At 43.4% G+C, this 13880-nt stretch overlaps 1 protein-coding gene across 2 annotated transcripts in view; it reads right to left on the reverse strand.

Annotated features, from left to right (window-relative positions):
- The window catches only part of LOC129869504 (AP-1 complex subunit sigma-2-like), a 51848-nt gene extending 39715 nt beyond the window's left edge, over window positions 1-12133 (reverse strand). Inside the window, exons 1-2 of one of the 2 annotated variants that reach the window (XM_055943969.1) lie at window positions 11690-12133; window positions 7053-7231 (exon numbers count right to left, since the gene is read on the reverse strand). In XM_055943969.1, the coding sequence (XP_055799944.1) occupies window positions 7053-7231 (179 nt within the window). In that variant the 5' untranslated portion in view covers window positions 11690-12133. The remainder of the gene's footprint in view (window positions 1-7052; window positions 7232-11689) is intronic. The other variant, XM_055943968.1, reaches the window with a different exon arrangement.
- Between the last annotated feature and the right edge of the window lie 1747 nt (window positions 12134-13880).

A 13880-nucleotide genomic window follows, 5' to 3' on the forward strand; every position in this document is an offset into this window, starting at 1 on the left:
TCAAACTGGCCGAAGATTTTTTTTGTTAATGAGTCCGACACGAAGGATATACTGCTTCCCCAAGACCAGGCCCAAATCCTCGTCATCCGCATGAAGAAAAGACAGAGATACAGGAAGTCGGGGTGCCTTCTGAGAATTCGTCAGCGAGTGGGTAAACCGCCATAACCATCCGTTCTATTGGCCAATCGAGACTATCCTATCAACGGGACATTAAAAACTGTAACGTCTTATGTTTCACCGAGTTGTGGCTGAACGAAGACACAGAATATATAGCTGGCTGGGTTTTCCATGCATTGAGCAGCTACGTCTGGTAAGACAAGGGGTGGGGGTGTGTGTCTATTTGTCAATAACAGCTGGTGTGCAATGTCTAATATTAAAGAAGTCTCGAGGTATTGCTCACCTGAGGTAGAGTACATCATGATAAGCTGTAGACCACACTATCTACCAAGAAAGTTTATCTATATTATTCGTAGCTGTCTATTTACCACCACAAACAGATGCCGGCACTAAGACCGCACTCAACGAGCTGTATAAGGCCAAAAGCAAACAAGAAGATGGTAATCCAGAAGCGGCGCTCCTAGTGGCCGGAGACTTTAATGCAGGCAAACTTAAACTTTTACCTCATTTCTACCAGCATGTCACAAGTGCAACCAGAGGGGAAAAAAACTCTAGACCACCTCCACACACAGAGACGCATACACAGCTCTCCCTCCATTTGGCAAATCTGACCATAATTCTATCCTCCTGATTACTGCTTACAAGCTAAAACTAAAGCAGGAAGTACCAGTGACTCGTTCAATACGGAAGTGGTGAGATGAAGCGGATGCTACTCTATAGGACTGTTTTGCTAGTACAGACTGGAATATTTTTCCGGGATTCATCCAATGACATTGAGGAGTATACCACCTCAGTCACTGGCTTAATCAATAAGTGCATCGACAGCGTCGTCCCCACAGTGACCATATGTACATATCCCAACCAGAAGCCATGGATTACAGGCAACATCCGCACCGAGCTAAAGGCTAGAGCTGACGCTTTCAAGGAGTGGGACACTAATCCGGATGCTATGCCTTCAGACGAACCATCAAACAGGCAAAGTGTCAAAACACCAGCTCTGACTTTCGTCGGATGTGGCTGGGCTTGCAAACTATTTCGGACTACAAAGGGAAACCCAGCAGCGACCTGCCCAGTGACGTGAGCCTACCAGACGAGCTAAATGCCTTTTATGCTAGCTTCCAGCGAAGCAACACTGAAGCATGCATGAGAGCACCAGCTGTTCCGGTTGACTATGTTATCACACTCTCCATAGCCGATGTGATCAAGACCTTTAACTTCTCTAGGATAGGGGGCAGCATTTTCACATTTGGATGAAAAGCATACCCAAATTCAACTGCTAGCTACTCATCCCCAGAAGATAAGATATGCATATTGTTAGTAGATTTGGATAGAAAACACTCTGAAGTTTCTAAAACTGTTTGAATCATGTCTGTGAGTATAACATAACTTATTTAGCAGGCGAAACCCCGAGGACAAACCTTTCAGGTCACTTTTTGAGGTCACTCTCTTTTCAATGGGTTTTCATTGGGAAACCAGATTTCTAATTGACCTGCTTGCAGTTCCTACCGCTTCCACTGGATGTCAACAGTCTTGAGAAATTGGTTGAGGTTATTCCTTTGTGTAATGAAGAAGTATGGCCATGTTGAACGAGAGTCACATTAAGTGTCCTGTTTGTTAGAAGCGCGTGAGCAGAAAGCTGGCTGTTGGTTTTAATCCTGTATTGAACACAGATCATCCCGTCTTCAATTTTATCGATTATTAACGTTAAAAAATACCTAAAGTTGTATTACCAAAATAGTTTGAAATTTTTTGGCAAAGTTTACAGGTAACCTTTGAGATATTTTGTAGTCTCATTTGAGCAATTTGTAAGCTGTGTTTTTCTGGATCAAACGCACCAAATAAATGGACATTTTGGATATATATCGACGGAATTAATCGAACAAAAGGACCATTTGTGATGTTTATGGGACATATTGGAGTGCCAACAACAGAAGCTCGTCAAAGGTAAGGCATGAATTTTATTTTTATTTCTGCGTTTTGTGTCGTGCCTGCAGGGTTGAAATATATCTCTCTTTGTTTACAATGGTGCTAACTCAGATAATAGCATCGTTTGCTTTCACCGAAAAGCCTATTTGAATGGATTCACAACCAGTGTAGCTTTAATTTGGTAACTTTCATGTGTGATTTAATGAAAGTTTGATTTTTATAGTAATTTTCATTGTAATTCATTTGAATTTGGCGCTCTGCATTTTCTCTGGCTTTTTGCCAAGTGAGACAGTAGCGTCCTGCCTAAACTCAGATTTTTTTATATAAATATGAACTTTACCGAACAAAGCATACATGTATTGTGTAACATGAAGTCCTATGAGTGTCATCTGATGAAGATCATCAAAGGTTAGTGATTAATTTTATCTCTTTCTGCTTTTTGTTACTCCTCTCTGGCTGGAAAAATGGCTGTGTTTTTCTGTGGCTATCTACTGACCTAACATAATCGTTTGGTGTGCTTTCGCCGTAAATCCTTTTTGAAATCAGACATGTTGGCTGGATTCACAACAAGTGTAGCTTTAATTTGGTGTCTTTCATGTGTGATTTCATGAAAGTTTGATTTTTATAGTAATATATTTGAATTTGGCGCTCTTCATTTTTACTAGCTTTTGGCCAAGTGGGACGTTAGTGTCCCACATATCCCAGAGAAGTTAAACAGGTCAACATTCACAAGTCAGCGGGGACAGCCAGATTACCAGGACGTGCAATCAGAGCATGCGGGGAACAACTGGCAATTGTCTTCACTGACATTTTCAACCTCTCCCTGACCGAATCTATAATACCTACATGTTTCAAGCAGACCACCATAGTCCTTGTGCCCAAGAAAGTGAAGGTAACCTACCTAAATGACTACCGGCCCGTAGCACTCACGTTGGTAGCCATGAAGTGCTTTGAAAGGCTAGTCATGGTTCACATCAACACCATCATCCCGGAAACCCTAGACCCACTCCAATTCGTATACCGCCCCAACAGATCCACAGATGATGCAATCTCAATAGCACTCCACACTTCCCTTTCCCACCTGGACAAAAGGAACACCTATGTGAGAATGCTGTTCATTGACTACAGCTCAGCATTCAACACCATAGTGCCCTCAAAAGCTCATCACTAAGCTAAGGACCCTGGGACTAAACACCTCCCTCTGCAACTGGATCCTGGACTTCCTGATGGGCCCCCAGGGGGTAAGGATAGGCAACAACACATCCACCACACTGATCCTCAACACTGGAGCTCCCCAGGGGTGCGTGCTCAGTCCCCTCCTGTACTCCCTGTTCACCCACGACTGCGTGGCCAAGCACGACTCCAACACCATCATTACGTTTGCTGACGACACAACAGTGGTAGACCTGATCACCGATAGCGATGAGACAGCCTATTGGGGGGAGGTCAGAGAACTGGCATTGTGGTGCCAGGACAACAACCTCTCCCTCAATGTGAGCAAGACAAAGGAGCTGATCGTGGTGGTGCTACAGAGGGTAGTGGGGGGAGTGATGAGCTCTACAGCAGAGTCTCACAACTCAATCGCTGCAGGTAATAGCGTATACCCCGCGGTGGTACAGGAACGCTATGAAGGTCTGGAAATCTGGGCCCGGCCCTAATTCCTTATGAAGTAATAAGTGTGTATGTACGGCACAACAATGTCAAATATCCCAAAATAAATCCTGATCCGAAGATACTTTTGTGACAGTGATAAGGATGGCAACCTGGTGGGGGATGGCATGCTTCCCAAATACCATCCTATTCCCTACATAGTGCACTACGTTCGACCAAAGCCAAAAGTAGTGCACTATATACAGTTGAAGTCGGAAGTTTACATACACCTTAGCCAAATACATTTAAACTCATTTTTTTCACAATTCCTGACATTTAATCCTAGTAAAAATTCCCTGTCTTAGGTCAGTTAGGATCACCACTTTATTTTAAGAATGTGAAATGTCAGAATAATAGTAGTGAGAATGATTTATTTCAGATTTTATCACATTCCCAGTGGGTCAGAAGTTTACATACTCTCAATTAGTATTTGGTAGCATTGCCTTTAAATTGTTAAACTTGGGTCAAACTTTTCAGGTAGCCTTCCACAAGCTTCCCACAATAAGTTGGGTGAATTTAGGCCCATTCCTCCTGACAGAGCTGGTGCAACTGAGTCAGGTTTGTAGGCCTCCTCGCTCGCACACGCTTTTTCAGTTCTGCCCACAAATCTTCTATAGGATTGAGGTCAGGGTTTTGTGATGGCCACTCCAATACCTTGACTTTGTTGTCCTTAAGCCATTTTGCCACAACTTTGGAAGTATGCTTTGGTTCATTGTTCATTTGGAAGACCCATTTGTGACCAAGCTTTAACGTCCTGACTGATGTCTTGAGATGTTGTTTTAATATATCTATATAATTTTCATTCCTCATGATGCCATCTATTTGTGAAGTGCACCAGTCCCTCCTGCAGCAAAGCACCCCCACAACATGATGCTGCCACCCCGTGCTTCACGGTTGGGATGGTGTTCTTCGGCTTGCCAGCCTCCCCCTTTTTCCTCCAAACATAACGATGGCCAAACAGTTCTATTTTTGTTTCATCAGACCAGAGGACATTTCTCCAAAAAGTATGATCTTTGTCCCCATGTGCAGTTGCAAACCGTAGTCTGGCTTTTTTATGGCGGTTTTGGAGCAGTGGTTTCTTCCTTGCTGAGCGGCCTTTCAGGTTACGTCGATATAGGACTCGTTTTACTGTGGATATAGATACTTTTGTACCTATTTCCTCCAGAATCTTCACAAGGTCCTTTGCTGTTGTTCTGGGATTGATTTGCACTTTTCGCACCAAAGTACGTTCATCTCTAGGAGACAGAACGCGTCTCCTTCCTGAGCGGTATGACGGCTGCGTGGTACCATGGGGTTTATACTTGCGTACTATTGTTTGTACAGATGAACGTGGTACCTTCAGGCGTTTGGAAATTGCGCCCAAGGATGAACCAGACTTGTGGAGGTCTACAATTTGTTTTCGGCGGTCTTGTCTGATTTCTTTTGATTTTCCCATGATGTCAAGCAAAGAGACACTGAGTTTGAAGGTAGGCCTTGAAATGCATCCACAGGTACACCTACAGTGGGGCAAAAAAGTATTTAGTCAGCCACCAATTGTGCAAGTTCTCCCACATAAAAAGATGAGAGAGGCCTGTAATTTTCATCATAGGTACACTTCAACTATGACAGACAAAATGAGAAAAGAAAATCCAGAAAATCACATTGTAGGATTTTTATGAATTTATTTGCAAATTATGGTGGAAAATAAGTATTTGGTCAATAACAAAAGTTTATCTCAATACTTTGTTATATACCCTTTGTTGGCAATGACAGAGGTCAAACGTTTAAACAAAGTCTTCACAAGGTTTTAACACACTGTTGCTGGTATTTTGGCCCATTCCTCCATGCAGATCTCCTCTAGAGCAGTGATGTTTTGGGGCTGTTGCTGGACAACACGGACTTTCAACTCCCTCCAAAGATTTTCTATGGGGTTGAGATCTGGAGACTGGCTAGGCCACTCCAGGACCTTGAAATGCTTCTTACGAAGATACTCCTTCGTTGCCCGGGCGGTGTGTTTGGGATCATTGTCATGCTGAAAGACCCAGCCACGTTTCATCTTCAATGCCCTTGCTGATGGAAGGAGGTTTTCACTCAAAATCTCACGATACATGGCCCCATTCATTCTTTCCTTTACACGGATCAGTCGTCCTGGTCCCTTTGCAGAAAAACAGCCCCAAAGCATGATGTTTCCACCCCCATGCTTCACAGTAAGTATGGTGTTCTTTGGATGCAACTCAGCATTCTTTGTCCTCCAAACACGACGAGTTGAGTTTTTACCAAAAAGTTCTATTTTGGTTTCATCTGACCATATGGCATTCTCCCAATCTTCTTCTGGATCATCCAAATGCTCTCTAGCAAACTTCAGACGGGCCTGGACATGTACTGGCTTAAGCAGGGGGACACGTCTGGCACTGCAGGATTTGAGTCCCTGGCGGCGTAGTGTGTTACTGATGGTAGGCTTTGTTACTTTAGTCCCAGCACTCTGCAATTCATTCACTAGGTGCCCCCGTGTGGTTCTGGGATTTTTGCTCACAGTTCTTGTGATCATTTTGACCCCACGGGGTGAGATCTTGCGTGGAGCCCCAGATCGAGGGAGATTATCAGTGGTCTTGTATGTCTTCCATTTCCTAATAATTGCTCCCACAGTTGATTTCTTCAAACCAAGCTGCTTACCTATTGCAGATTCAGTCTTCCCAGCCTGGTGCAGGTCTACAATTTTGTTTCTGGTGTCCTTTGACAGCCCTTTGGTCTTGGCCATAGTGGAGTTTGGAGTGTGACTGTTTGAGGTTGTGGACAGGTGTCTTTTATACTGATAACAAGTTCAAACAGGTGCCATTAATACAGGTAACGAGTGGAGGACAGAGGAGCCTCTTAAAGAATAAGTTGTGAGAGCCAGAAATCTTGCTTGTTTGTAGGTGACCAAATACTTATTTTCCACCATAATTTGCAAATAAATTCATTAAAAATCATACAATGTGATTTTCTGGATTTTTTTTCCTCATTTTGTCTGTCATAGTTGATGAAAATTACAGGCCTCTCTCATCTTTTTAAGTGGGAGAACTTGCACAATTGGTGGCTGACTAAATACTTTTTTGCCCCACTGTTATTAGACTATCAGAAGCTTAAGCCATGACATCCCTTTCTGGAATTTTCCAAGCTGTTTAAAGGCACAGTCAACTTAGTGTATGTAAACTTCTGACCCACTGGAATTGTGATACAGTGAATTATAAGTGAAATAATCTGTCTGTAAACAATTGTTGGAAAAATGACTTGTGTCATGCATAAAGTAGATGTTCTAACCGACTTGGCAACACTATAGCTTGTTAACAAGAAATGTGAGGAGTGGCTGAACAACGTGCTTGAACTCTATCACTACTCACCTCTTGTAAACAACCTTGAGGTCTCTCCACTCCAGAAATGAACACATCTTTGGTTTCCTGGCCAGAACCGTCTGGACCAGCTCTCTGGTAATCTTCTTCTTCTCCTTATCAGACAGAGGAACATACCACTTCTGGAGACGCAGCTTCCCCTGCCTACTGAACAGCAGCATGAACTGCATCTGGAAGAGAGGGCGAGAAGAAGGGATATTAGTGGAGACGGAAAGGAGAGACAAGGAGGGATATTAGTGGAGACGGAAAGGAGAGACAAGGAGAGATATTAGAGGAGACGGAAAGGAGAGACAAGGAGGGATATTAGTGGAGACAGGGAGGAGGGATATTAGTGGAGACGGAAAGGAGAGACAAGGAGGGATATTAGTGGAGACGGAAAGGAGAGACAAGGAGGGATATTAGTGGAGACAGGGAGGAGGGATATTAGTGGAGACGGAAAGGAGAGACAAGGAGGGATATTAGTGGAGACAGGGAGGAGGGATATTAGTGGAGACGGAAAGGAGAGACAAGGAGGGATATTAGTGGAGACAGGGAGGAGGGATATTAGTGGAGACGGAAAGGAGAGACAAGGAGGGATATTAGTGGAGACAGGGAGGAGAGGAGAGACAAGGAGGGATATTAGGGGAGACAGGGAGGAGAGGAGAGACAAGGAGGGATATTAGTGGAGACGGAGGAGGGATATTAGAGGAGACGGAGGAGAGGAGAGAGAAGGAGGGATATTAGAGGAGACGGAGGAGAGGAGAGAGAAGGAGGGATATTAGTGGAGACGGAGGAGGGATATTAGTGGAGACGGAGGAAAGACAAGGAGGGATATTAGTGGAGACAGGGAGGAGAGGAGAGACAAGGAGGGATATTAGAGGAGACAGGGAGGAGAGGAGAGACAAGGAGGGATATTAGAGGAGAGGAGGAGAGGAGAGACAAGGAGGGATATTAGAGGAGACGGAGGAGGGATATTAGTGGAGACGGAGGAGAGGAGAGAGAAGGAGGGATATTAGTGGAGACGGAGGAGAGGAGAGACAAGGAGGGATATTAGAGGAGACGGAGGAGGGATATTAGAGGAGACGGAGGAGGGATATTAGAGGAGACGGAGGAGGGATATTAGAGGAGAGGAGAGACAACGAGGGATATTAGAGGAGAGGAGAGACAAGGAGGGATATTAGTGGAGACGGAGGGAGAGACAAGGAGGGACATTAGTGGAGACGGAGGGAGAGACAAGGAGGGACATTAGTGGAGACGGAGGGAGAGACAAGGAGGGACCCAAACACAAATGTCCCTTCAACCGAACACAAACAGGCCCTGTAGCCAAACACAAACAGCCCTATAAGGGCACCTTGCCCGACTTGTATTGTTCAGAGGACTGTAAGGACACCTTGCCCCATCATGTATTGTTCAGAGGACTGTAAGGGCACCTTTCCCCATCATGTATTGTTCAGAGGACTGTAAGGGCACCTTGCCCCATTTTAAATATCACATTTAAATAAGTATTCAGAACCTTTACTCAGTACTTGTTTTAGCAACTTTGGCAGCGATTACAGCCTGGAGTCTTCTTGGGTATGACGCTACACGCTTGGCACATCTGTATTTGGGGAGTTTCTCCCATTCTTCTCTGCAGATTCTCTCAAGCTCTGTCAGGTTGGATGGGGAGCGTCGCTGCACAGCTATTTTCAGGTCTCTCCAGAAATGTTCGATCTTTTTCAAGTCCGGGATCTGGCTGGGCCACTCAAGGACATTCAGAGACTTGTCCCGAAGCCACTCCTGCGTTGTCTTGGCTGTGTGCTTAGGGTCATTCTCCTGTTGGAAGGTGAACCTTCGCCCCAGCCTGAGGTCCTGAGTACTCTGGAGCAGGTTTTCATCAACGATCTCTCTGTACTTTGCTTCGCTCATCTTTCCCTCGATCCTGACTAGTCTCCCAGTCCCTGCTGCTGAGAAACATCCCCACAGCATGATGCTGCCACCACCATGCTTCACCGTAGGGATGGTGCCAGGTTTCCTCCAGACATGATGCTTGGCATTCTGGCCAAAGAGTTCAATCTTGGTTTCATCAGACCAGAGAACCTTGTTTCTCATGGTCTGAGAGTCTTTAGGTGCCTTTTGGCAAATTCCAAGCTGGCTGTCATGTGCCTTTTACTGAGGAGTGGCTTCCCTCTGGCTACTCTACCATAAAGGCCTGATACTGCAGGGATGATTGTCCTTCTGGAAGGTTCCTCCATCTCCACAGAGGAACTCTGGAGCTCTGTCAGAGTGACCATTGGGTTCCTGGTCACCTCCCTGACCAAGGCTCTTCTCTCCCGATTGCTCAGTTTGGCCAGGCAGCCAGCTCTAGGAAGAGTTGCTTCTGTCTGGCCACTCTACCACAAAGGCCTGATTGGTGAAGTGCTGCAGAGATTGTTGTATTTCTGGAAGGGTCTCACATCTCCACAGAGGAACTGGATCTCTGTGACCACCGGGTTCTTGGACACCTCCCTGACCAAGGCCCATCTCCCCCAATTGCTCAGTTCGGCCGCGCGGCCAGCTCTAGGAAGAGTCTTGGTGGTTCCAAATTTCTATCAACTAATGATGGAGGGCACTGTGTTCTTGGGGACCTTCAATGCTGCAAAAATGTTTTGGTACCCTTCCCCAGATCTGAGCCTCAACACATCCTGTCTCGGAGCTCTACAGACAATTCCTTTGACCTCATGGCTTGGATTTTGCTCTGACATGCACTGTCAACTGTGGGACCAGGTGTGTGACTTTCCAAATCATGTCCAATTAACAGGTGGACTCCAATCAAGTTGTAGAAACATCTCAAGGATAATCAATGGAAACAGGATGCACCTGAGCTCAATTTCGAGTCTCATAGCAAAGGGTCTGAATAGTTATGTAAATAAGGTATCTTTTTTATTTTTAACACATTTGCCAAAATAAAATAAAACACTTCTTTAAAATTATTATTATGGGGTATTCTGTGTAGATTGATGAGTAAAAAATAATTTAATACATTTTTGAATAAGGCTGTAATGTAACAACATTTGGAAAATGTCAAGGGGTCTGAATACTTTCCGAAGGCACTGCAAATTATGTAATCTGCCAGGGAGATATGTATACTGTAGCTAAGAAAGTAATACTAAGTGTATGTTGTGTAGTAAGCTGTTAGTAGCCCATGTGCCTCACTCTAATAATTTGGTCCCTCTCCCCATCATAACTACAGTTCTGAATTGGTGGTGCACGTCTAGCCTAAAGACATACAGTTTTAGAAAAATGTACTCATTGAATATTGTAAGAGCTTTCATTGTCTGCTTATTTTTTTTTATTTAACCAGGTATTTATATATATATAACCCTAACCCTTTATTTAACCAGGTAGGCTAGTTGAGAAAAAGTTCTCATTTACAACTGGGACCTGGTCAAGATAAAGAACACCAGTGCGACACAAACAACAACACAGAGTTACACATGGAATAAAACAAACATACAGTCAATAATACAGTAGAGAAAAAGTCTACATACAGGGAGTGTAAATGAGGTAAGATTAGGGAGGTAAGGCAATAAATAGGCCATAGTGGGGAAATAATTACAATTTAGCAATTAAACACTGGAGTGATAGATGTGCAGAAGATGAATGTGCAAGTAGAGATACTGGGGTGCAAAGGAGAAAAATAAATCAAATAAATACAGTATGGGGATGAGGTAGTTGGATGGGCTATTTACAGATGGGCTATGCACAGGTGCAGTGATCTGTGAGCTGCTCTGACAGCTGGTGCTTAAAGTTAGTGAGGGAGATATGGGTGTCCAGCTTCAGTGATTTTTGCAGTTGGTTCCAGTCATTGGCAGCAGAGAACTGGAAGGAGAGGCGGCCCAACGAGGAATTGGCTTTGGGGATGACCAGTGAAATATACCTGCTGGAGCGCGTGCTACAGGTGGGTGCTGCTATGGTGACCAGTAAGCTGAGATAAGGCTGGGCTTTACCTAGCAAAGACTTATAGATGACCTGGAGGCAGTGGGTTTGGCGACGAGTATGAAGCGAGGGCCAGCCAACGAGAGCATACAGGTCAAAAGTGGATCCTCGTGATTGTATTTCCCCTCCTTTTGAGGCCACATAGGTCTAATAAAATAATACATATTTTGTAGTGGCTTTGATGGCATGCACCACCAATATTGACATGCTAAAATCGCCACTGCACGTTTAAAAACCCTCGCTTAAATTAGCGAACCACAAGCATAAATTAGCATAAATAATTGAATGAGCTAGCTGTGGACAGATTGAAATCCATCCCAACTCCAAGCGTGACCGTATAGTCTCTCCCCCACCGGCCACTACCTGGTTTCCACTAGCTTCCATAGCCACAAAGTCAGACTCACAGCCACAAGTCAAAATTGGCTACAGAAATGTGCTTTTTGGTCTTAATTTAAGGTTAGCAGTGTGGTTACTGTTAGGTTCAAATCAAATTTGAAGAAGATAAATTGTATAAATGGGCGAGGTTTATGACTTTGGCTATGGAAGCTAGTAACGTATGGAGGTGCATTTGTGCTGCCTTGGCCAACATAACGGAGTAACGTTATATTTGGACTTTATGTCAGCGATAGAAACAGGTGGAGAGTTCTAAATATATATATTAAAAGTCAAACAATATCATGCCGGAGACGACTTACCTTTCACTCTTAGTTAAATTCTTCAAGGGGGAATGATGTACTCAATACACAGTCTGTTAGTTTGGTATTCACAGAGAATGAATGTCTACTGCTCCTGTTGTCAACACCAAGCAGTTGTCAAACGACAACTACATTTACTATTGGACTCCGGGCGCTTTTACGATTTTTCATTGGTCAAAAAACTCCGTTATTCCCGCCTACTCTGGATCAGGCTTGACATCATGGCGGTGTTTGGTTGTCTAGGTTCAGTCTCGGTTCAGAATATTATCAGCCTCGGCTTGTGTTCGTCAATCACTATATCGCCCCCGATGTTATTCTCCAATGTTGTCTGAACATTCAAATCTGAAATATATCGATAAAGCTTTACATAATTCCTAATCAATAAATTGAAAGTATAGTAGCCTAAAAGTGTCCGTCTGTCACCAGTTTGTTTCAGATGCAATGTGAAATACAAAAAGTCTAACATTTCTAAAGTGGTCAAGACATGTTCAGTGCAGCAGCGCGGCCACGTGACCGACCATCATAACACACCTGCAGCAGTATTTCCACTAGATAATACAGCCACAAAGTCAATATTGGCTAAATCGGAAAAATTCATGAATACAAACATTTGATTTTTGGTACTAATTTAAGGTTAGGAATTAGGTTAGCAGTGTGGTTAAGGTTGTTTAAAATCACTTTCGAAGAAAAGATACTGTAGAAATAGGCGGGGTTTCTGACTTTGTGGCGTTGGTAACTAGTGACAACCCTGCAGCAGGTCGGTAAATCGTGCAATAAATTACGAGACGCTGCTCCTTAATAAATCACCATATTTATTTGGGAATGTAGAGCTAGGACATGATGCAGTTGATGCAATTTAAAATGTATAACTCTTGACAGATTTGCCTTGGATTCAGCAGGCTACTGCCATTACACATCTGGCTAAAGATAACTTTGGCACCTTCTGGAAACAGAAGATGCTACAGGAATGACGAGTCCATCCATATCATATTGGTGCCTGGACCTTGTCCAGGTCGCATTGAGACAATGCTTTATCAATGACCCAAGCCCTGCTCAGATGATCCCTACCATTGAGACAATGATTTATCAATGACCCAAGCCCTGCTCAGATGATCCCTACCATTGAGACAATGATTTATCAATGACCCAAGCCCTGCTCAGATAATCCCTAACATTGTGTCGCTGAGTTGTCGTAGTACTGCTACAGATGTTCATTGTCCCAGGGGCGTTTGAAGACATAATGTAAGTAACCTAACTTGTGTCCCTGTAACTTCCCCGAATGCCTCTTTCAATCCTACAGCTATTGTCAGCAGTAATAATCTGCCTATGAACCAGAGTTATACTTTTAGCACTGAAGCTGTGTGACCTAGTAGGAAGTCCACTGTGCGCAGCTCATCCTGCGCTATCAACTCAAACATAAATATCACCGTTATGTCTACATCTGATAAGCTTCCCAGTAAAGCAATAAAAACAATCAATCATCCTTGAAAAGCCCCCAAAAATGGCCGACGTTAATGTAGCCGAAGAAACAAGGTTAATGAAATCGATTACTTGCTAGTAACAGATAACATTCATATTCAATTCAATTCAATTCAATTGACTTTATTGACATGGTAAGTTCGTTATTACTTACATTGTCAAAGTATACATATCGAAAAATAAAAATCAAATATATATGTATATATATACAAAATATATATATATATATTTATATATAAATAAATGGTGGGACCAACAGCAATAATAACAGTAGTAGTGGACATGGGATCACCATTAACAACAACTACAACAACAATATTAATCAGAACAACAATAAATTAAAGCAACAGTAGTAGACCAGTGTCAATATGACTTGAGAAGACATATGACCTGGTATGAAAGACAAAACAAAACTAAGCTAAATCGGAAATATTATCAATATTACTTTGCATTTTTCACTGGCTGTCCCTCAGGTTGTGGCAGGAGGACACATATTTGGCTGCCAGAACTGCACATTTTGGCTTTTCATCCAATAAATATTTGATTTTTTCTTCATCTTTTATAGTTTCAAATTCTTTGTATTGAGTTATAATTTTGGGAAAGAAATATGCTCTTAGGTCTGAGTATTTGTCACAGTGTAGTAGGAAATGCACCTCTGTCTCTACCTCTCCCCTGGAGCAGAGTGAGCACAGCCTGTCCTCTCTGGGCAGCC

This window comes from Salvelinus fontinalis, chromosome 14 (genome assembly GCF_029448725.1).
Source record: "Salvelinus fontinalis isolate EN_2023a chromosome 14, ASM2944872v1, whole genome shotgun sequence".
NCBI lineage: Eukaryota > Metazoa > Chordata > Actinopteri > Salmoniformes > Salmonidae > Salvelinus > Salvelinus fontinalis.